Source organism: Telopea speciosissima, chromosome 9 (genome assembly GCF_018873765.1).
Source record: "Telopea speciosissima isolate NSW1024214 ecotype Mountain lineage chromosome 9, Tspe_v1, whole genome shotgun sequence".
In the NCBI taxonomy this organism is placed as follows: domain Eukaryota; kingdom Viridiplantae; phylum Streptophyta; class Magnoliopsida; order Proteales; family Proteaceae; genus Telopea; species Telopea speciosissima.
Window position 1 is genome coordinate 5,281,544 of NC_057924.1, and position 24,688 is coordinate 5,306,231.

The window sequence follows — 24,688 nt, forward strand, 5'->3', positions numbered from 1 at the left end:
AGTTCATAAAATCATGATATTATTTTGTTTATTAGGTGGTGAATGCATGTTATATAATGAATATATGTCCATTTTTTTAAAAGTATTATTGTCGTCTAGTCCATTTAATTGCTGTACGTATCCGTTCCCGTTCAATTGCCGTTCCCGAACTTACTAACTAAGGTTCGGACTCGATTTAAAAGCACATAAAGCGAGAACTAGTGTATAAAAATATGATCTAGACGCTTGATTAAGGATCTTTTATTTGCACGTGATTAGAAGGTACAGGATACATTTAAAGAGCTTTGTAACTTTCACTTGTAAGGGAATGATGGTGGCAGTTTGAAACATGAAGAGGAAGCTGTACAAAGGGTTTGGCCTAGGAAGGCCATGAACCCACTTGCACTCCTCCATGTGGGTGTTGAAAAAGTTTACTTGGACACCCCATAAACGATGGCCATTTTGCTTACTATTATCGATGTTTTAAACAATTACTTGATACCCCTGAAACCTGACGGTGTTAGTCTATTGTTAGTGTTTAATTGAAAATGTCTATTTTACCCTTATAAGTTATTTAACTTAAACTTATGAAATTAAATGACCAACTTACCCTTCTTCTTCTCCGTCTTTCTTCTTTAACTATTTCTTCTTGAGGTGTTAATCCCGTTAGACCAGCCGATCACCGGCTCCCAAACTGACGGCGAATGACGGTGAGTTACAGGCGATATTGGTTCAAAGGGTTTAGAATTGGTTCTTTTGATAAGCTTCACCCTTCCTCCCTAAAAAAAGGTCACTTGGTAGCATGGATTTCTGGGCTAAAATTTTCTCAAGTAACATGTTTTCTGTACTACGAATTTGATGGAATTTTGCCGTTTTCATTGTAGTTTTCTTCGTTTGATTTCGTCTTCGTTTTACGGCTTTTGTTTTCCTTGAGACTTTCCTTTCGTTTGATCTTCCAGTTTTTTTCTAGAAGTTCTTCTCCTAGTCTGAAATCTGAATTAACTTCGTAATGACCAATGTTCTGCTTCTTTCACTCAAATTTCCTCCATTGTCATTGATGGAATTCTTGCATTTCCCTTTTGATTTTAAAATTTGAAAACTTTAGATGAAGAATCTCTTGCTTATTTTTTTACGCTTGACTGACTTTAAATGAGTAGAAGTATGGCCCTCCTGCAACTCAACGACAGCTTTATTCCTTTTTTTTTTTTTTTTTTTTTTTGGGGTTCTTTAATCTGCGGCAAGCAGTGAATGAGGAGGGCATCGCCTACATGGCATTCCCTTGGTGTACCATCACCGGCCAAGGTTTGGCTGGAAATCCTTCCCCCCACCAACTGATAACTAAAACCGATCCCCTTTGTATCTTTCATATATTCAGTAGATTTTCAATATGGGGCTTAACAAATTGATTTTTTCACTGTTTTCGTTTTCTTCAGTTTTGAGAAGACGATGCTTCATCCCTAATGAGGGTAAAAATATAATACCATTTCATCCCAAATCTGAAACCGATTAAGGGTTTTGGGTTATTTTGATTTGAAATTTGTTTAAGAAAAGAGATTTTTTTACCTAAAATCAATTAGGGTTTGAATCTAAAATCGGTGGGTTGCAGGAAGAAGAGAAGAAGAATGAGGAAGAGGGTAAAAGGGTCACTTCACTACCCTTTAAGGGTAGTTTAGGCATTACAAAAAATTTAACCGATGACATCATCACTTAACCAACGGACAGGACCTACTTGAAAGAAATGATAAAATATAAGAGGTGTTCAAGTAATTGTTTGAAAAATTAGAAAAAATAAGTAGTTAGACCATAGTACAAGGGGTGTACAAGTAATGTTCTCTAAAATAAAAAGACTGAGTTTTCCTCCAACCATGGTGAATGGGATTCCATTTACCAGGTGTATTAGATGAGTGGGAAACGATATCACGAGGGTGTTTTGGGAAAAAAAACTAAAACCTCATAGGGATTTGTCAACCCTAGGATGAGGAGTGAACTGCCCTTTATGGGCGAAAGAAAACTATCCATTTAACAAAAAATTGAAACCTACATGTATAAATATAAAGATGTTATTAAGGATTTGTAAGAAATTAAATATCCTGTTTGTTATTACCAAAAAAAATATATCCTGTGTCTAGCGATTCTAAAAGATGAGACGACAACTCACCTAGTGCTGCCACATGGTAGAATGATGTGGCAATTAATTGTTGAGTATCAATAAAATATATTAGATGGACCTTATGTATGTAATCGAAGTGTGTGGAATCAAATATTGAAGTCACCCTTTCTTGGTGTGAACAAATTATTACTTTGCCCATCAAATTTACATGCTCACTAAGGAGGAGGAGAATGCAATTTCAATTTTGAAATTGAAAGAGCTTATCACATATTTTAGAATTTCAATGAAATTTAATTTCTGATTCACGAGAATAAGGTCCAAAAATCAAACCAAACAACTTCCAAAATTAATTACTCCCCATGAAATAGAAATAGAAATACAAATAGAAATGATACCAAATCAGCACAATTCAGAGATTGAACTACACGAAAAACAAAAAACAAAAAAACAAAAAAACAAAAAACCAAAACTACAGATCGTTAGGAGGAACACGAACCAAGAGAACGATCTGAAGTGGATTTATTTTCATAGTAAAGAAAATACCCCTAACCTTACACCCCCCCCCCCACAACATGAGACAAAAAACAATCCCTAACCAACCTATCAACAGCTGGGTTCCTACAACCCTTGAGCTATGTTAAGAACTGAAAACTTAAAATAAAAGCACTATTGCTGCAAGCGCAATTTTACATCTTAAATGGCTTTCATAACTCTGTACATGTAATGGCAGCTGAAGCTGAAGCACACTTATCTATTAACTATTCTACCAAATGGGCATCCAAAAAACAAATACAAGAATTTCAGGAGGGAATTGACCAAACGATTAGCAGCCAGATGATCAAACTTTCTCCACAGCGGATGGATGATCAAAACCCTAAATATTGCACTGATTAGGAAATACAGTTACAGTGCTCTCAATCAAAATTATTACAATAAATGGAATTTCACTCCTATATTTTTAAATAACATCCCAGACCTCTCAATTAATGCATAATCTTGTGTCCACCCTCCTTTTTTCCCCTCCCAGCGAATCAATCGACTACTCTCAGAATCCTTAATTTGAATTAGTGCCACATTTATTTCCCTGCAAAGCCCAATCAAACCTCACAATGTGAACCAAAAATGCTCTGATTATTGAGCTGCAAAATTCGTCACAACTTTTTGTTCTTCTTTCTTCCCTTCACTTGTTTCTCTAAACTCTTTATCCTTTGACTGATTACTGAAGATGAAGATTTTCTCCGGTCGACAGACTTCAATGGCTCAGTGGGAGATACAGAAGATTGTGATGCAACTGCTTTAAGTTGTTTGAACATTGATGAAAACGATAAGGCCGGTTGTGGAGCTGAAGTAGGTGCAACAGGTAATTTGGGAATACCCAGAAACTCCTTCACTGCAGCTTGTCTAAGTACTGAACAACAGATTTGACAGTTAGAGAAGAAGGGGAGAAGCGAAAGGAAGAGGAGAGAAAGCTAGAAATAGCAAAAATGAAGTTCTCTTTTAATAGATGTGTAGGGGTACTACCAATAGAACTTTGGCAGTTAGATGTGCCTTAAACATACAGCTCTAGGCCTTTTCATGCAGGATAAGTGTAACTTAGTGGATAAGATCCTGATGATCTGAGACTTACCTGTTCCATACAAGAATGAAAAGATATTGGAGGTGACCCAGTAACAAAATATTGCCTGCAATCATATCCAAACCAGATTGGTTAGCTTTGCTATATATTGAAATTTCACATTCTTAGAGATCTTGGAATAATTGTCAAGACAACCCACCTCCCCCCCCCAAAAAAAAAAAAATAAAAGGTACTACCTGTCGTGTATCATGGGCAAAGTAATGCAATAGATTGACAAACAAGTAACAAAATTTAAAATTTTTAAATATGCACCACAGGAATCTCCAATTTGGTTCCTTCCACAAGGCTTTGATGGAATTGAAATCCAACTTGCGAAGAATTGGATTTCTTTTTAGTTGAACCTCTTGGATAAGCATGATGGGTATTTCAAACACCTATTCTTCATATCCAACTCCCACAATCATAGGATTGAAATCTTCACCAAACTGGTGCATGTTTCCCCCGTAAAAAAATGAAAGATGCCTATTATTGGAATCTAAAATGTCAGATAGAACTAAATTGAATCCTAATTTACTATGGAAATACCTAAAATCATGGGGGGTTGAAACTTCTTCAATCCAAACGGAGCCAAACTAGAAGTTTGGTTAACAACTACAGAAATTCAACTATTCAGAGAAAATATGCAGATAGCTAGATAGCTATATCTTCATGTGCTTAATAAATACAACCCCTTGTACACACTTCAATTGTATCCCACAAATTCTACTAACAAATGAGAAAATATGTCTTCTCTGTCCTGCGAATCTTTTTTTAAAAATGGAATCGGCAAAAAAGTGAAGTGCTTAAAAAAGTCAACTCTATACTCTTTCTGATTATTCTATCTTTATTTCATTCATAGAAAATAGATCCAATCCCAAATCCAGTTATTGTTCTGGTACCCAATCGGATTGTAATATCATAAAGTAGAAATGGATCATTTTTGTTTTATTTTAATCGGGGGAACATAAAACTCTATGATCCATCCCAAAAGGTTTGGCTAGAGATTATTATGATGCCAGTTGCTCAGTTGCTGACCTATGTAGACACTGAATTTTGTCACCCTAAAAGACCCTTCAACCAATGCTGAATGAGTATTGTTCACTTTCCCCAACAACGGCGTTTGCGGATTTAAGGCATTGTTGCCACCGAAAATGCCTATTTTTCTTTGGCGAAAAATAGGCTATTTCACTGATGAAAATTCAAGAAAAAATGCCTATAAATAGCCCTCCCCATAACTAAAATGGACAACAGAAATTCCAGAGAAAATTCCTCTGGGATTCCAAACATACACCTGCAGTCAGAATTTCACCAGAAGATCAACTCCGCAGAATTAATTTGCACCCCTTATTTGGGCCAAAAAAGCAATTTTTTATCTCCTCTCTTCTTTTCAATTATTAGATTAAAATGTAGATAATTAATTAGAAATTGCCATTGAACATATACTCTTTTAGTTTTTCCCAAAATTACCATTTTACGCCATTAAATGGCAAAATTCATATAAAAGGTTTTCCAAAATTATCCCCTTTTTAGGCAGTCATAATGCCAAAATTAGGACTCCCAAAATAAGTAAATTTTCATATTTTATGCCATTATAATGCCTGCATTGCCATTAACAAAATGAATTTTCTTTTTTATTTTATGCCAGTGTAATGACAACATTTCAGTAAATAGTACTAAAAATATTTCTTCCCAACGAGGCTACTCCCTGTTGTGCCTTGTCCCCGGGCAGGTGAGCACATCATCCTAAGTACTCAGAGTTTGGCAGATTTTGCTAGCCAATCTGGGCCTTCAAAATGAAATCTTTTGTTCTGAGAGTCCGATTGACACCCAATCAGTATTATCAGACTCCATTTGCCAAGAATTCTATTAAAGACCTCAAAATACCCCTTTCGAACTACGCCCGACAAGATCCCTATCTAGGGTACTTAGGCAACTTGACGAAGTGATGTTCAAGTTCGGTCCAACACCAACACATCATAACTGGTGAACTATGTTTGACTCGATTCCTCAGTATGAGGATACCTAGACGGCTTAACCAAGTGATGCTCAAGTTTGGACATACACATAGGCACACACACACACACACACACCCTCTTTATACAATATTAATTTTGTTATGTTCATTCATATTAATTGTACATGCTTTACGCTGCTTCCCAACCTAAAAACCTAGATTAGGAATGGATTTATTGTCTTACTGATGCAGCTCCAAGAAGGAAGAAGAAGAAGAAGAAACCCTAAACTTAGGGTTTAAATAGGGAGCCGTAGGCTAGGATTTCTATTTTTTCATACTTAGTTATTTTTCTGTTTTTTAGATTGAACCGGCTTAAATTGGTTGCATCCAATTGGTTCAATTGGTCTAATTTAAGTGAAATGTTCCTATTGGCTAATAGGTTCTTATATCCTATTGGCTAGTATGGAATCTTCACTTCAGTTAATTTTCTAAGTTAGATTCTTTTATTTTTAAGTTAGTAGGGGTAGTTAAGTCATTACACTGTTTTAAGTAATTAATTAGACTTAAACCTCTCCCTTCCACGTTTTTGTGAAGGAGAGGTATTTAATTTGTAGTAGGAATTGGCCTATGGCCTTATTATAAATATAAGAGATCGTGGGAGGCTCCCCCACAATTGAAATTTGAATTAAAAGACTGTTTTCTGTTGCTGGCCGACTGCTGCTGTTGTTCTGCTCCTTTGAGTGTTTGCATCCTTGTGGGTACATCAAGGTGGAAGGGTGGGTGGAATCCTGCGACTCCTTACGCCGTGACGGCTGGGAGGGTCTCTCTTCGAAGGTGATTTCATCCTTCATCCTTTAACTTGCTGCCGGTGGAATCCTATAGTAAGTTGAGATTTAAATTTCTGTTTTTAATTTCCTTCCCTCCCCCATTCGATCCCTCTTGTTTTCCTATTTGAATTTCCAAAACCCTAGATCATCTAGGCATTATCCAGCCATCATCCTACCTCTGTTTTACACCAAAATCAGAGCACAGCCTTCCCATACCATCTCCCCCACTCGACCAGACTTGCTGCCCATTCTGTCCAGCCAAACCCTAAAATCCCTCTTATCCTTTAAACCCTAGAACCCTAATTTTCTGCTGGGGCGTATTCAGCCATCAGAAAACCTCCCTGCTGCAGCCGAACCTTCCCCCTAGTCCCTCTAACACTCGACCTTAAGCCCTGCCCCTGAATCCTACTGTAAACCCTAGTTTTGGCTATTTTCCTAATTTTAAAAACCCGAAACCCTAACCCTAAATCTGCAGAATTTTGAAACCTAACCAAATCTAGATATTTTTATACCATAATGACCCTCTAAACCTGCAGATTAAAACCCTATAAACCCCATTCCCAAATTCCCATCCTAAACCCTAATTTTGCCCTAAAACAGCCCCTAACCAGCCCTAAACAGCAGGCTTAACCAAAGCTTGATTCTACCTGGCTCCTAGTAGGATTATTTCTTATTCTAGGACTACATTACTTACCACACATGATGCTTTTACATGCTGATATACAGCTCAGAAATGGTCTAAATAGAAGAAGACCAGCCTCCGACCAGGTGGACTGGGTGCTTAAAACCTTCCCAGACCATAACTTTGAGCTTACTCAGAGATATGGATCTTTTGCCTTATCTATAAGAGTCATGCTCTCCCCCGGAAAGAGGAGACATTTATGTGTCCTAGACCCTTAATCTAGGTAACAACTCCCAACAATAACAATTTCCCCCTCCCTTTCAATTTTCACCCTTTGCATCTAAAACCTAACGCACCTACCTCCTCCTTTATCGGGTCAAGGAACGGTGGCATATGAATACTGGTGGAGTTTGGTTAACAACTAGAGAAGACTACAAAATTCCCAAAAAAGAGAATACAAATTTCCTAAAATTAACCTGAAAGATATCAACATTCTCGATGCCTACAATTGGGGTCCAACCATATCTCTATTGGACTATTGCAAATATTGTTTTAGTGATTCTAACTTGTGTATCGAGTGATGAAAAGACTATGCTGTTTATCCACCGAGTAATGGATTGGGTTTGGTAGTGAGCCATCGGTATAGACCCAAACAACATAGCAAGTTTTCCATTGGGCAATCGAACTCTGAACTTGAACATAAAAGAATCCATCGGTATAGACCCAAACAACTAAGGAGGAGACTCAAAACAAAGAGTTATTGGACTTACGATATCAGTGGCAGAATTGTAAAAAAAGTGAAGCACAATTGGATGGCAGTTTCGTACTATTAGAGTTAAACTAGGAAGCACAAGGGGATTGCAACGCATGGGGGAAGGGCAAACTTGGAAGCACAATATAATTAAGAGTTTAATGGAATAAAAGGTTGGAGCAGGGGGCACTATGGGAAATAGGAGAAAATAAAAAAATATATAAGGTTTGGAAAGTGGGACGTTAAAAGGGTGGGGGTAATTCTGGAAAAAATAAAGAAAACAATTAGACAACACTTAAGGGGCGGGGTAATATGGAGTAAAAAAAGGATTTTTAATAAAAGAACTTATAGTGGAAGAGGGGCAGACGACTTCGACCGGGAGTCTACTGCGTCTGGAAAACCTGAAACAGTGGGAACTTCGAGTTGGAGTTGGAGTTTACCGAACCAGAGAGGAGACGGCGAGAGAAGTGCTACAATGCAAGGGAGCCGACCAAGGATGGGACGACTCACGGCTGGGAGCTTCAAACCAGGTATGTAATAGTTTTTTTTTTTTTCTTCTGTTTCTGGTTTCTGGCGGAACACGAGAGCGAGGGTTTCTGTGGAAGCGGAGGGGAGAGGGATGGGGTGGCGGAAGGTAAGGAGGGTCTTGCAGTAGTTTTTTTTGGTTTGCTGTTACAGCGAGACAGAAGGGGAAGGAAAAAGGTGGGGTTGGGGTTCCAGTGGGGTCGAAGGAGAGGGATGGAAGATGGAAGGTGATGCACAGATTCTTTTTTTTCAGTGTGGGAACGAAGGGAGGTTGTTGCGGGAAGATGGGGACTGCTGTATTGGTAAAACAGCAATGGGAAAAAAATAGAAAAAGAAGGAGAAGAGATGGGGTTACTATTACCGTAGAACAGTAATGGGAAAGGAAGTTTGGGAAGGAGGAGAAAGAGCTGAGAGAGAATGACAGGGAAGGAGATGGATCCTTAGGCTCTGATTCCAAATTGGTGGAAGGCCGGTTAGGAGAAGAGGGGAACTAGGGAGAAATCAGAGTTGCAGGGGGTAAAGAGAGAAGAAATCGCATAAGACGAAGGGGGGAGAGGGGAGGGGGGGGAGTGCACAAGCACACAGCCCTCAGGCTACTCAAACCATAAACTCAATTCATTCTTCAAATCTGTCTCCAACAATGGGAATTACATCAAAATAAAAGACTCCTAATTACTTCCTAAAACTTAGACCAACTAAAATAGAAACTCAATAAAACTCAAATTGGAAATTCCTCTACATATCTAATAGCTACCCCGAAATAAAAGATTACATATATTTCCTAAATAAAATAAATTCTAGATATCCTACTGAACGAGAACATGGTTGGGACCCGGTTCATCTTGGTTTGGATACCCAACTGGGATTAGGTCGGTCCAAGGCATGGTACTAAAACTCGATCGAGATCTCAAGAATTTCAAGTATCTCGACCTGTCTGAAACGAAACATTGGTTCGAATTTTAAAAAAAAATACAAAAACTCGGTCGATATTTCGACCATCTCGCAATATCTCGAGACAAAAGTTAAATCTCACGAGATATCGAGATTCCTCTCAAATGTGCTTTATATAAAAAACAGAAACTCGTGAGTCTCGGTCGAAATTTTGACCGAGACTTCACAAGCTCTGCTATTTTGTGCTTTTTGCTGCTTTATATAAAAAACAGAAACTCGTGAGTCTCGGTCGAAATTTTGACCGAGACTTCACAAGCTCTGCTATTTTGTGCTTTTTGCTCCTTTGTTCTTCATGCTCTCACTTCTCTTTGCTGATTCTTGTACCGGCCTTCGAATCTTTGCTGCATGTACACCGGCAGCACTTGGAGAACACAACATTCAACCTTCTTAGCACATTTGTGAAGCTTTTCCACTATTTCAAGTAAAACCATTTTCTCCAAAAATATTTTTTTGAAAGAAGCATGATCAATACTTGTTTGTTTGTAATGAAATTAATATATGTCAGACACCGGAGGCCGATCTACAACCTCACAGTGTCGAAATTTTTTTTCTGTATATCTATATTTTTTTTTCCATGAAGTTTCAAGCCTTAACTTGGCCTAAAACCCACCGAAATGACCTACCGAAACCATGCAGAAAAAACAATATTTCGACCGAAATTTCAGATATTTCGATCAGCCCGAATACTGAAACGAAACGAGTTTTCGAACATTGGTCCAAGGTAGTGTATCTACATCATGGGTTGCCATTACCGATCAACAATCTACTGGTTTTGTCCGACAAAATATGTACTGAATAATAAGCCTACACAAAATTATTCTGCCCTTGGCAAGATAAACATACCTTAGGGAAGCTCATGGTAAATGGAACCGTAAGAACAGCAAGGACCCTGGAAAAGTTTTTCATGGTGCCAGCAACAGGATTTCCTTCCAACCCCTCTTGCATATTGCACTGAAGACAGAATTCAGTTGACTAAATATTAGATCAAAATTACAATAGAACTATAAATTACTTAAGCAAGATATAATCAAATAATTGCTGTGAGGAATTTGAACCAAACTAATCATATAAAAACTCCATCACTGAGGAAAACTTCCATACAATTCAGAACCAAAGCCAATGAAAAGATTTGACACGCTGCAAAGCAATTAATATCCAAAGGCTCCCAGTATACTAAAACAAGGTCAAGGCCCTTCTAAGGAAAAACTAATCCAAGTTAACTAGCAGGCCAAACCTACCTCCACATTTATCAGGAAGGTTAATGATGTCAGTACTGGAAAAATGTACAAACTATCTGGAGTTGTGAGATCAGTGAACCAGAATGCTCCACCACCTTTGAAAGATGGAACTTTCTCCACCATATTCGAAATCTGCAAGACATATAGTAGAAAAATAAATCTCTAGAATTGAGAGACATAATTGAACAAATGCATACAGGTGTAAAATTAAAATAGTAAGTGAATATTAAATGCCACATGTTATGGAACTGGGCTTTAAAGATCTTACAGCCCAGAAAAAGCTGACAAAAATAGGACCCTGGATAAAAAGTCCCTTCAATGGAGTGAATGGGGTAACTCCGTACCTGCAGCAAAAGACAAACAACAAAATGAAGATCATCTGTAAAAGATCAGGCACTGAGAAAAGTAAGGATAAGACTTTATACAAACCATAGACAAAAGAAAAGAACTAAAACATGCTTCAATTGTAAGAATTACACACACACACCGAGTGTGTGTATTCTTCTGAAGATGCAGTAATTTTGGTGACAATAATAACAACAATGAAAAAAAAAAAAAAAAGGTGTTCAATCAATCATCCGAGATCATCTCAGGACGTCAAAAAGTCCTGTGCAAGACCCACTCAATGGACACCACCCCCCTTTACATGTGAATCACTCGTACATTTTGGCATTCAAAGGACAAAGTGGCAGCACATAGGAGACAACATTTAGATTCTCTAGATAAAATGGAGCATCTGGGTTAATAATTTATTAGAAACAAAGAAAATTAAATTATATGCATTAGATTGTTTAACTTCAGGAAATTTGTTGGAAGGTTCCACACATTAAACTAGCAGCAGAAAGAGATGTAACTGCCAAAGTATCTATCCTGGATAATATCTAATCCGCACATGAAGAAGGTGCTTACTCCTTGAATAGTGCCTGCATACGTTTCTGACCCTCCGCAACAGCATTAGGTTCCATTCCCTGAAATAGAGAAACATATCACTGAAATGTATAAAATGAAATAATTTCTGGAAGCCAGACAATTTTCTCCTACAAAGAAGAAATTCAAGGAAGTAATCGGGTATAGGTACGTGTTAAGAAATCTGATCCAATATAGGTCAAAATATATATTATGGGGATTAGATAAAAATGTGACGAAAATGGAGGTTAATGTGGCAAAAAGTGAGGCCATAATGTCAAAAGAAGGGGGTTACTCTTCTTCTTCCCAGCCTTGTCCAAGTGTCTGACTTGTGGGTGCGTGTTAGACACATGTTCCACACCCATACCCATGTCATGTCAAGTCACGGTACTCTGGAGTTATATGAAGTGTCCAGGTAACAGAGACGACATACATTGAGCAACCAAGAGTACTAGTTCATTAAGGCATTAAGGAATGAGAAAAGGGATTTTATCCTAAAAGTTGGGTGCATAAGGCTTTAAGGATAAGGGCCAATTCTTCCGAAGCAAGGTTTTTTTAATAAAATAAAAAAGGGAAAGAGAATGCTAACTTCGAGCGTGTGGTGCGGTGCGCTGCCCATGCACCCAGACACAGGGGCATGCAAAATGAACGCCACACCATCCGGATTTTCTGCCTTTCCATGGGGGTGTGGCAGTCATTTCGTGCGCCCCTATGTCTGGGCGCAGTGGGCAGCGCAATGCACGCGCCCAGGTAGCGTTCTTTCTCCCAAAAAAAAAAGGTGAAAATGCCCAAAAGATTGTCAAAGGTCAGGGCTGACAGCTTGGACCCTAAGGGAGTGGGACTTGCACCAGGTTAAGGCCTTGATATCAAACATGAAACAATCTGTAGCCACAGAAAAAACAAATGAGATAAATAGGTTTGTTTTGTCGAATAAAGAAGAGACTATCCCTTTCACGCTTTATTTGGCCTACTAGGGTTGACTTATAAACCAACTTTAGTGGGACGTACCTATCAAAAAAAAAAAAACTTTAGTGGGATGTCCAAGTTACAAAAAGAACAAACTTTTTTTTAGATTTTAAGAAGGATACAGGATGTCCTCCACATGATATACTCATGATGTGTACGCCTATGGCTTGAGATATTAAAACCAAATGCACCTCACAGTGGAGCATATATCTCATCCAACCCTCACTTCTCATTCATACCTCATACTACGGATTTGTACATTAGTGTGTCCTGACTAGGCGACTAGGCCACAACCCACAAGGCATTAAGGAAAGCATAGAATGCCTTCGATGATACCCACTATTTCTCAGTCCAACTAAGAGTTTGATATGCCAAAGGAAAAACAAATTAAATAAGGGAAATTTTCACATACCACCCCTGAGGTATCACATAATTATAAACACACCCCTCAGTTTTGGAAAATTATGCGTACCCTCCTGAGGTTCACAAAAGTTAACACATGCCCCCATTCCATTAGTTTATGACTAACAACGTTAAAAACATGGGGTGAATTGACAAAAATGCCCTTGCAAGGGGAGAAAACCTGCAACTCATCTTCCCCAAATCGTTTAGGGTTTGAAAAAAAAGGAAGATGAGTTGCAAGTATCTTCCTGGAATCCATTTGAAGGCGACACCATGATTACATGTGGATGAGAGATGAATTGCTTTTAATGCTTGAAGAAGTTGCAGAGGCGGATAAGGAGATGAACCCCCTTCAGGAAACTCTTCTTTCACTGGGCGTGAAGGATTCATGATTGGAAACAATCAGAACTGCTGGAAATTTAATGGGTTCAGATATTTTCTCCTTGAAGAAATAGTTTCTTAAACGTCTGCTGGATTTGAAGCTGCAATGCTGTTAGTAAATGTATTCATAAAAGGACTTCGCATAATAGGGGAGTTTTGCTAGACGGGGCCAATCAAATGGGTTTGAATAAAGAATTACAGGTCGGATTTGAGAAGAAGAAATGAGAAATGGAAGCTCTGAAATCATCTGATCAAAACCAACGAAATTACAGAAGAACAAATAGAGAAAAAAAATGAGTCTGTTCCTGATCGATCATGTTACTTTGAACACAAATGGGTCTTGCTTTAAAAGGAAAGAGAATCGGGTTTTAACTGAATTGCGGGATTTAAGATGAAGAAAGAAGAAACGGGTCAAAGGTTGATTGACAATGAAGCTGTAAGAATTAGAGAGAAAGAAGCAAATAAGGGATCATGGACAGGAAAAACTGAATAGGGTTTTGGTCCAAATATACGGAAAGAATGATCTGCAAACGCAATTACAAGTGAATTGGCTCTAAGAACAAGTGGGATCTTCGAAATATTTTGCCCTTTTCATTTCACTTCGTTACGTAAAGAACTAAAGATTGCTGGTGCTTTGTTCCAGACTGCGGCAGCTTTGTAGAAGACACATGAACAACGATGAATTACAGAGGCAGCGAGGGTGGGAGAGTCCAAAGCTTAAATTGATCCACTGCCGGAACTTCTAGAGTCGTTTTGTACCTTGCGCTGGGTTGTTTAAGCTCAAAGCGGTGTTGGTGGTTCTTCTAGGCCACGATTGGGGAGGAAAATGACTTGCAGGTGCACAGAGGAGAAGATTTGGGATTTTTCCCCAATTTCAAACCCTAAACAGTTGATTGGTTTTGAATCCCAAGTGCCAAGGGCAATTTTGTCAGTTCACGCCATGTTTTTAACGTTGTTAGTCATAAACTAAAGGAATGGGGGCATGTGTTAACTTTTGTGAACCTCAGGGGCTACGCAGAATTTTCCAAAACTGCTGGGTGTGTTTATAATTACGTGATACCTTAGGGGTGGTACGTGAAAATTTCCCATTAAATAATTAGTTGATTATCGACTAAGCCATATTTCTCTTTTTGGATTATACTACACTATTGTGATAGATAAAATGGTTAAAACCATACACACAAAGGGAACCCACGAATATCAGGAACCCAGAGAGGAATCGAGCACATCACCAGCCCTGGTATCCCCATGGGTAGCTTCTACGGCCTGTGCAACTTGAGATACTTCTTCCTCAACCAAATGAAGGAAGCAATCTCCAACAGCATCTCCAAGTTGTACAAGAAATTTGCAAACAATATGATGTCCGTGAAGTCCATGAATGTGTGCCAATGTGATCACACTCGACACCAGGATCCCAACCCACAGCATATTGAAGCATTCTGATCACAAGGCCTTAGGAATTAGGATGAACTGATGCAGTTGCCTTAGCCAGAATGACCCTCTTTGGAGACCAAATCCGAGATGCAACTGGACCAACCGGACCAATCCAGTTTTCTGGTCTTAAGGAGGCTGGTAGACCACATAGAGATTTATTTCCATGTAATCTTTATTTTAGAAGGTAGGATAGCTATGTAGCGGATTTGCTAGGGATTGTTAGTTTCTTATTTAGTTTGGTTTTCATTACTGTCTTGTCTTTTCTTTATACTGAGCATGTAATACAATGGGCGAATTAGAATGAATGAATTTGAATGAAGTAAAAGAGTTTTGAGTTGCTAGTGTTATATGGCTGTGGAGTGAGAAGTTTCTTCTTCCTCTCTCTCTTCTTCCTTATTCCCTTCCTTCCCTTTGATTTCTTTTCTTTTCTGTCCAGTAACTTTCTTCTTCCATATCCTTTTCCCCTTAATTTCTGAAACCTCTTACACTTACCCTGTTGACCTGTTCTAGCGGCACTGTCAAACCTTCACAAGCTGGTTCGATTCTCCCTCACCCCTTCCCTGTTCTTTTCCCATCTTGGGTATAAGATGCGATTCCAATCCTTGTTTCCCTGCTCCAACCAAATCGTCTTCTGTGAGATATTCACTGAAGAACAGATCTGGTCATGCCCTTACTGCCAAGTCTGATTCAGAGATTTATATCTCACTTGGTTGTTGAATGTTGGAGCAACTAGGGTTTGCATTCAGGAGGGCTTTGGAGTAGGAATGGGGTTCGGGTACTGGACCGGCGAAATCCCGCCAGGTCTAATTAGGTTGAACAACTAGTCAACATGCCTTGGTAACATGTACGGTTACGGAGAAGGCCATTCTCGTCATGAGCGATCCACGTCCTACCATAGTGCCCGGAGAACCAGGCTTGCTTAGCTTACCAAGCGAAGAAAACTACAGGGGTGGTCGTAGACCAGCTCGACCACCAGGAGAGAGTGCTCGTAGATCAGCTCGACCACCGGAAGAGAGTGCTCTACGATCAGCTCGACCGCAGGCTGGTTGTAAATCAGGAAAACTACTGCACTAACGCGCCCTCTATTAGGTTGTTCTGGTGCGCGCCTTACTCAAATAGGGGCGGAAAATGGATATCTCCAGAAAATATTTTCAGTTCAATCCTTTTTTTTTTATTCTTCGGCTGAAATTTCATGAGAATCAGGCTACTGGTACAGGAGAAAACTCACCTGGTTTGATGTTTGTTTCTCCGCCCCATTTCTACTGACGTGAGGTTAAAGACAACCTCTTGGCTGTACTTCAACCCTTTCTTATGTTTTTTATGTAGATCGAAGCATGAAGAAGGAAACCAAACCCCCCCCCCCCCCCAAAAAAAAGAAATTTACTGTTCACGTGAACAGTATCTCGCAATACTGTTCACATAAACAGTTATTTGGGGCTGATATGGACTGCTGGCTTAGAGGAGTTGATTTCGGTGTTATTTTTATTATTAGGCACTAATTTAGTTTCCTATTTGAGTTGTAATCCTAATTGGGAATCCTAGTTAAGAGTCTAGTTTCTATTTTATAGGTTTTATTAATTAGTTTCTTACTTAAATTAGGATTGGGTTGCTTTATTATAAATACATGTAATGTGGCTGAGCAGAAAAGGGGCAGAGATTGAAGAAAAAGAGCTATTGATGAAGCTGTGAGATGCAGAAACAGTGAGATACCGTGGGTGAAGCCCTGGGTGAGAGGATAATGGGCTGAGATAGCTGATCCTATCCCCCCTTCTATATCCCTTTTCTTCTTCTTTCCCATACTTTGATGTTCTTTCATATGTAAAGAGACAATAGCCATAAAAAATTTCAGTTTCAGTCATTTAGCTATTTCTTTTATTTTATTGATCCTGCTGCAATCGATCTCCCGCTGGTTTCCCTGGTTTGAGGTCGACTTTTGCATTAGTTTGGTTTACAAATACTACAACTACAGGAGGCTTTGGAGTAGGATTTTTCGACTGAAATTTCAAATTCCTCTGCCCTTAATTTGTTTGCAGCTGCTAAACTGGGCTTTGAAGGGACCGATAGCAGACAAAATATCCCCTAACTCGACCAAGAATTTAATCCACTTTCCAACGATCATCCCTGCTGCGTCTGCCAAGAACCATCACCCCATCTCTCTTGTTCCAGCTCCAGAGCCCCAAAGCAGCCAATAGAGGCACTAGGTAACTGATAATGGTCAGAAATCCAGTCAATTTCAGCACTTTGGGGAAGGTTTATGGGATCAATCCACATCGGCTACCAAAGTACTTGCGTTGTCCCAGAAATTCTAGTTCCAGAACAGAGTATTCAAGTACAGGTGCCAATCTTTCTTCAATCCAGACTCGCCCAAGCTTATCCACTATTGGGGACTGAGTTTGGATGAGGAAACTAACCCCTTATATAGAAGGGAAGCAGATATATGACACCAAGAGCAATGGCGGTGTAACTGACGATGGTGAGGCCCGTGTAACAGAGAAAAGTCAAGAACCGAGCGCCTGCACAGATGATGAGAACACGAGGGAGACCTGAAGCGAAGATTGGAAAGGAGGGTAATTTAAGGAAAACGGCACAGAGAGAGAGAGAGAGGGATCATACTGGAGAGAGGTGTTCTCAGTTCTCAATGCTGCCACCATCAATTAGAAACAAGAGGAGACAGATCACTGCTCGTCAGAGAGGGGGGACGATCCCCTCAGCATGGGGTGGGTGAGCTCTAGTTTTCACACAGCATTGGAGTCCATCTATGGAGAGGAGCAGTGGAGGAGACAAGGAGAGAAAAGTTGCAAGAATTAGACGGAACAGGCGATCTGGATCGCCCGATCCAAAAGAGGCTGTGTTGAATAGGTGGACATCGAGATCAGGGACCACCAATTTCAATTTGAATCAAACAATTCCACCAATTTGATTCCGATTCCTGAAACAATGATCCACGCTGGTCTAAATTCTTCGCTCACAAGTTACCTTTGGCAGTAGGATACATTTAACAGTATATCCTTTCCTTAAATAAGAACAAGTACCGCCCAGCCACTATTCATAGTGCATACCAAAAATAATAGGTTCCTCAGTAACACACACACACACACACACACAAAACAAAGGAAACAGTAAAAAGAAAGTGGTTTGGGAGCATCCATACCGTATCTTGCATCTGTTGTTTGATCTCTTCCAGACGTGGCCTCATCATCTGCATAAATTAATATGGATCACGAAAATTAGACAACAACACAAATAGCAGATATTGAAACATAATGAAAGGAAAAAAATATGTAATTAACCAATGAACAGAACCAAAAGTTAAAAAAGAAAGAGAATAGTAAAACCTGTCACAATCCATAACATATTGGGGGTGAAGTTACCAAATTAAGACTAGGACCAAGAACAATTCATGAAAACATAAGCCCTGCTATTAACAGCAAGTACACAATGCATAAAGTCAGGAAGAGGCAATGGATCCAACTTACAGTAAGCTTGTAAGTAGCTTTGAGTTGATTTATCAAGAGTGGAACTGTAGCACCTCGAATCAAGACAGTTGTCAGAGCTATGGATGCCCACCTAGTAGAGTTATACTTGTGTTAGAAGCTACTAAACCACAATATTTTTTGTTATACTTTAACGCACACAGAATGTGTCACATCCTTAAAATTTTGATGCCAACATATATTGTAGCAACAATCGGAAGCATATCATATATTATTCTTGTACAGAGTAACTACAGCAAGAACCTTGTTAACAAACACGTAAACAACTGAGAACTGTCCACTCTTTGAAACCGCTTAAAGGATTACTTTCATGAGAAACACAATAGAACATCCACAAAGGGAACAAGAGAAACCATTTCCATTTAAACAAAAATTTCAAGTAATACAAACATAATTCCCCATACTTTTATGAGTAATACATTCACTGAATAATTTTTTATTTCCCCCCTTGGGACAGTCTCCATCCTAACCCCACCTCTAACTTTGAACCAATAGATGATTCATCAGATAAGAGCTATTATCAGCACCAGTTGCATGTCATCATATATGTTTACAGTGTGAACATCTCTTTTACTTTACCTTTGTAACAGAACTGAAGATAAAACCTAACCTGTAGCAATAGAACTAGAAGAAGAATGCAAAGAAGAAAGAAGAAGATCTGAGAAGAGAAGAAGTAAAAACCGAGAGAAAGAGAGAAGACTTTGGCAGGTTTTACTTATAATCAAACTTAAGTGAATTACAATAAGAAACACCCAAAATACACTTGAGACATAAAATTAAATAGAACTAACTAGAGAGACCATAAAAGACAGAAATAACCCATAACCCCAAATAATTAAACACGATAATCTTAACACTCCCTCTCAAGCTGGAGCGTAGACATCACCAAGATCCGGCTTGGAACAGCCACTTGCAAACTATGGTCGAAACAAAGCTTTGGTAAACATATCTCCAAGTTGAAACTGGGATCGAACAAAGGGAGTAGTAATCAACTTCTTTAGGACAACATCGCGAACAAAATGACAGTCAACTTCAATGTGCTTGGTTCGTTCATGAAACACAGGGTTGTTGGCAATATAGATAGCAGCCTGGTTATCACAGTACATCTCCATGGGTTGATCACTGAAATAACCAAGTTCATGAGTAAAGGAACAAACCCACATCAATTCAGCAGCTGTGTGAGCCATAGCTCTGTACTCAGCCTCTGTACTGGAACGAGCAACAATAGTCGATTTCTTGCTCTTCCAAGTAACCAAGTTACCACCAAAGAAAGTACAATAACCTGTAGTAGATCTACGATCACCATCAGATCCAGCCCAATCGGCATCAGAAAATCCAATAATGCTAGTGTGTCCATGACGGCGATAGACAAGCCCCTTGCCAGGAGCACCCTTAAGGTAACGTAAAATACGACAAGCAGCCTCCCAATGAACTTGCTTAGGCGTCTACATGAACTGACTGACAACACCCACAGCAAAGGAAATGTTAGGACGAGTAACTGTAAGATAGATAAGTCTACCGACCAGGCGTCGATACTGGTATGGATCACTAAAGTCTGTGTCATCAGAAGCACCAAACTTGACATGAGGGTCCATAGGAGTATCAATAGGTTTACAACCCATCATACCTGTCTCATCAAGTAAATCAAGAACATACTTTCTTTGGGACAAGCTTAGACCGCGAGAATTGCGAACAACCTCAATGCCAAGAAAATACCTGAGGTTACCCAAATCCTTAATCTGAAAATTGTCAAGTAGATATGTCTTCACCTGTGCAATCCTAGAAGCATCATTGCCAGTAACAATAATATCATCAACATATACTGCTAAGATGACCACATTAGACCCCTGTCGTCTAACAAAGATAGAGTGATCAGAGTAGCACTGAGAGAATCCACAACCAGCAACAACACTGCTAAATTTATCAAACCAAGCACAGGGAGACTGTTTTAGTCCGTAAATTGCCTTGTGAAGGCGACAAACTCGGACACTATCCTCCCCCTGAGCAACATAACCAGGAGGTTGCTCCATATACACCTCCTCCTGCAGGTCACCATATAAGAAAGCATTCTTCACATCCATCTGGAATAGGGGCCAGTCAAGGTTAACAGCCAAAGAAAGCAAAATACGAACTGAATTCAGCCTTGCAACAGGAGAGAAAGTCTCAAAATAATCGACCCCATAGGTCTGGGTAAACCCCTTGGCAACCAAACGGGCCTTGTGCCGCTCCACAGAACCATCGGGATTGTACTTCACCACCCAACGACACTTAACAAGATCCTTACCAGGTGGGAGATCAACCAAAGACCAAGTCTTACGAGAGATGAGAGCCTCCATATCCACATCCATAGCATTTTCCCACTCAGGGTGAGACATAGCATTAGTATAAGAAGAGGGAATAAAAGTAGAAAGTAATGCAGTAGCAAAAGCACGATAATGAAGGGGAAGATGAGAAACAGACACATAATTTGCCAGAGGATAAAGAGGACGGGTAGTGCAAGTACGAGTACCTTTTCTCTGAGCAATAGGGAGATCATCAACACCAACAGTAGGATCTACAATCAAAGGATCAGCTGGTGGCGGTAAAGGGGCGGCCTCAATAGGTTGAAGAGGAAGCAGCGGTTGTTGTTGGTGACAACGCACATAAACCTGTACAGGCGGGGCAACTATCGGCAAAGGAAGAGGAGCAGGGGTAGCAACCCGACCAACCACATCAAGAGTAACATCAAGGGAGGAACCAGCGAAATAAGGGGAATTCTCGAAAAAGGTAACATCAGCAGAAGTAAACTGTTGGCGAGTAACAGGGCCAAAACATCGATACCCCTTCTGGGTACAAGAATAGCCAAGGAATAAACACTTAACAGCCCGAGGAGATAACTTATCAAGCCTTGGGCGAAGCACATGAACAAAACACTGACAACCAAAGACACGAGGAGGAAGAGAGAAAACAGCCCGATCAGGAAACATTATGTTGAAAGGAATTTGATTATTGAGAACAGAAGAAGGCATACGATTAATCAGAAAACAGGCTGTCAACACCGCATCGGCCCAATAGAGTTTGGGAACATGCATATGAAACATCAAAGAACGAGTGACATCTAACAAATGGCGATTTTTGCGCTCTGCCACACCATTTTGTTGGGGTGTATAAGAGCAAGTAGTTTGGTGAATAATGCCATTGTCAGAACAAAAATGAGAGACCTTACGCTGAATTAATTCAAGTGCATTGTCAGTATGCAAAGCTTTTAAATGAACACCAAATTGAACTCGAATTTCATTATAAAACTGTTTGAAGACAGACACAAATTCATAGCGATCCTTCAAGAGGTACAGCCATGTCATCCGAGAATGATCATCAATAAAACTAACAAAATAAGAAAACCCTAACCGACTTTTGACCCTACAAGGACCCCAAATATCCGAATGAACCAACTGAAATAAAGTACTCCTAGACTCTGGACTTAAAGGAAAAACAGTACGATGATGCTTGCCAAGCTCACAAGCTTCACACTCGATATGGAAGACAGACTTGCAACTGGGAATAAGGTACTGCAGCTTAGAGAGAGAAGGATGTCCTAGCCGATAGTGCCAATGTAAAGGAGATACGCCAGGAGAAGTAGCAACCGCTGCAGTAGATGTAGTTCCCAAATCAAAGTAATAGAGGCCTCCCTTCTCATACCCGCCACTAATCGTCGTCTTTGTTGTAAGATCCTGAAAGACACAATAAGAAGGGTGAAAGGTTATAGAACAATTCAAAGTTTTAGTTAATTGACTAACAGACAAAAGATTAAGAGGAAGCTTGGGAACATGAAGAACATTAGGTAAAGATATGTCAGAAGACACGGAAACGTTCCCATGACCAGTGACTGGTATGGAGGATCCATCTGCAATAGAAATCCGAGAGGACATAGAAGATTGTGTGTAAGATGAAAACAAATTAGGCTTACCGGTCATGTGAGAAGATGCTCCGGAGTCAACGACCCACGGAGAGGATGAGGACGCAAAACAAGCAGTAGTACCTGAGTGGGCAAGGACAGCTGTAGATGTAGAAGATGAAGTCTCAAGTTGTTGGACTCGTTGTAAGAGTTGAGAGACTAAGTCATTAGAAGAGTTACCACCATCAGTAGAGGATCCCGGGGCAGGGTCAGAAGAGTGCACAGAATCAGCCCCTCCATCAGATACGGCAGAATTTGCAAACTGCTCACGGGCCCACTGTGGTTTGCCGTGTTTGAGCCAACACTTATCAATAGTATGATTAGACCGATTACAATGAGTGCACCATCTAGAACCAGCATCAACAGAACCAGCAGTGGTAGACATAGTCCCACGACCTCCAGAACCAACTCCACGACCACGCCCAAAAGTAGATCCATGACCGCGAGAAGAGGTACCACCACCACCACGGCTACGCCCTCCAGTAGAAGTGAAAAGGGCAGAATTATCTTTGTTGGGAGAAGCTGAATCAGACTTCACCGCTGAAGGGGGATACAACTCTCTGGAGCCGACAATATGCTTCATTTATAGAGGGGATCTTCTCTCCTGTCAACAATTGACTTTTGATGGATTGAAGATCAGAGTCTAACCCAGAGAGAAATTTGGCAACCAAAAATTCAGATCGTTGGGACTTGATTACAGCAGCATCAGTAGAGATAGGCTGGTATACATTAAGTTCTTCCCACATCCCCTTCAATGAACTGTAATACTCACCAAGGGATTTTCCATCTTGTTTAAAAGAGAAGAATTTCTCATAGAGGTCATAAATTCGGGACAGATTTGTATCTTGAGAGTAGCTTTCCTTGAGTTCTTCCCAAACACCCTTGGCAGTTTTATGAAACATAACATTAGAAGCAAAGGAGGGTTCCATGCTATTCCAAAGCCAGCAAAGAAGGGTTGCTTTCTCAGCCTTCCAACCATCATATTTGTCATCAGTATATTCCAGAGGTGCCATGGTAAGGTATTTCATCTTCCGGCGAGCAATGATATAGACCTCAAAGGCTTGAGACCAAAGAAGATAATTAGAAGCACCATTCAGCTTCACACTGGTAATCTGAATGTTAAAGTTGTCGGTAGAAGACTTAGAATCAGCCATTAGGGAAAATAATAGATGTAAACACCAATGTCGATAACAGCCCAAAAGTAAACCCTGGTCAAGGTAAAATCGATAGCCTTGAAGAATAGGGCAGAACAGCCCAATACAGAGGTATATTCTTTGATGAAGATAACCAGCAATAATGATGTATAATCACTGTAAATCCAGCAGCAATAATGAGGAACAGATCCCAGAAGAAAAACAAATCGATTTCCACGGGGTTTTGGAATATCGATTGTCAGGATTTTAGGCAAGCAAGGAACCAATCTTCAAGGACTTCGAACAGCAACAGGAACATACACAATCAGTTGCAGCATAGCAGGGAACTCTAGTCCTTCATGAATATATGACTAGAGTTCAGATCAATAGAAGCAGCATATGGTTGCTGTAGACCACGATAGAAATAAAGGGATGAAGAACCTTCAAAGCAGCAGCAGCAAGGAGAATCTCGTGGATCAGAATTCAATGCTCTGATACCATGTAACAGAACTGAAGATAAAACCTAACCTGTAGCAATAGAACTAGAAGAAGAAAGCAAAGAAGAAAGAAGAAGATCTGAGAAGAGAAGAAGTAAAAACCGAGAGAAAGAGAGAAGACTTTGGCAGGTTTTATTTATAATCAAACTTAAGTGAATTACAATAAGAAACACCCAAAATACCCTTGAGAAATAAAATTAAATAGAACTAACTAGAGAGACCATAAAAGACAGAAATAACCCATAACCCCAAATAACTAAACACGATAATCTTAACAACCTTCCTTTGAAATCTGACATCTCAGAAACGACTCAACCTTGAACCAATGTAAGAAAATAAAAAATTCTTCTTCCCAACCCCCCCCCCCCCCGGTGATGGATTTATTTTGCAACAGCGGCTAGCAGTAACTCTTATCACCAATTCCTTCCACATACCCCTGCCAAAGCCATTATGTTCTGTTCATACTCTAGCAACTGGGTTTGGAAACCCAAGCCCAGACGGAACTGGCCCAACCAGGGTTTTTGGTCTAATAAATGCTAGTAGCAGTTTAGTTAGTCATTCGGGGTTTAACTAGTAATCTTTTATTTCTTTTATTTTATCATGTTTTGCTTGGAGTAAGATCACATAGAAATGAACTTGCACTCTGAATGTCGTACACGAATGAAAATTGCTCCTCGGTGAAAGGTTGAAGAGGAAATGTCGTCCCCCCCACCCCTTGCTCCACTTCCTTCCTCTCCTGCCCCTTTACCTTCCCCCCTCCCCTCCTCTACCCCTCCTGCTGATTCACGTCCTGATTCCTGGAGCTCTCGGCTTGTTGCTGGTACTGCCCCTCGAGCTGATGGCTTGCCTCTGCACTTTGTTCCCCCTTCAACTGTTGGCTCCTCCAAGATTGTTGTGTGTCCTGCTGACCTCCTGGAATTTGAAGCTAAGCTGTGGGAAGACTGCCTTGTTGGCAATTTCCTGGGTCCC

The 24,688-nt window shown here is 40.0% G+C and overlaps 1 protein-coding gene and 1 long non-coding RNA gene across 4 annotated transcripts in view; both read right to left on the reverse strand.

Annotated features, from left to right (window-relative positions):
• Window positions 1-2,950: 2,950 nt before the first annotated feature.
• LOC122640987 (mitochondrial inner membrane protein OXA1-like) overlaps window positions 2,951-24,688 on the reverse strand; it is a 36,805-nt gene continuing 15,067 nt past the window's right edge. For all 3 annotated transcript variants that reach the window (XM_043834295.1, XM_043834296.1, XM_043834293.1), the window contains 8 exons: window positions 18,138-18,228; window positions 17,813-17,860; window positions 11,482-11,540; window positions 10,841-10,916; window positions 10,573-10,704; window positions 10,178-10,285; window positions 3,717-3,771; window positions 2,951-3,497 (listed from right to left, as the gene is read on the reverse strand). In XM_043834295.1, coding sequence (XP_043690230.1) covers window positions 3,241-3,497; window positions 3,717-3,771; window positions 10,178-10,285; window positions 10,573-10,704; window positions 10,841-10,916; window positions 11,482-11,540; window positions 17,813-17,860; window positions 18,138-18,228 — 826 coding nt within the window. In that variant the 3' untranslated portion in view covers window positions 2,951-3,240. The remainder of the gene's footprint in view (window positions 3,498-3,716; window positions 3,772-10,177; window positions 10,286-10,572; window positions 10,705-10,840; window positions 10,917-11,481; window positions 11,541-17,812; window positions 17,861-18,137; window positions 18,229-24,688) is intronic.
• Window positions 18,595-24,119, reverse strand: LOC122640988. Its single transcript, XR_006329791.1, has 2 exons — window positions 23,999-24,119; window positions 18,595-18,734 (listed from the first exon to the last, which is right to left on the reverse strand). It is a non-coding gene; the product is annotated as an uncharacterized LOC122640988 (long non-coding RNA).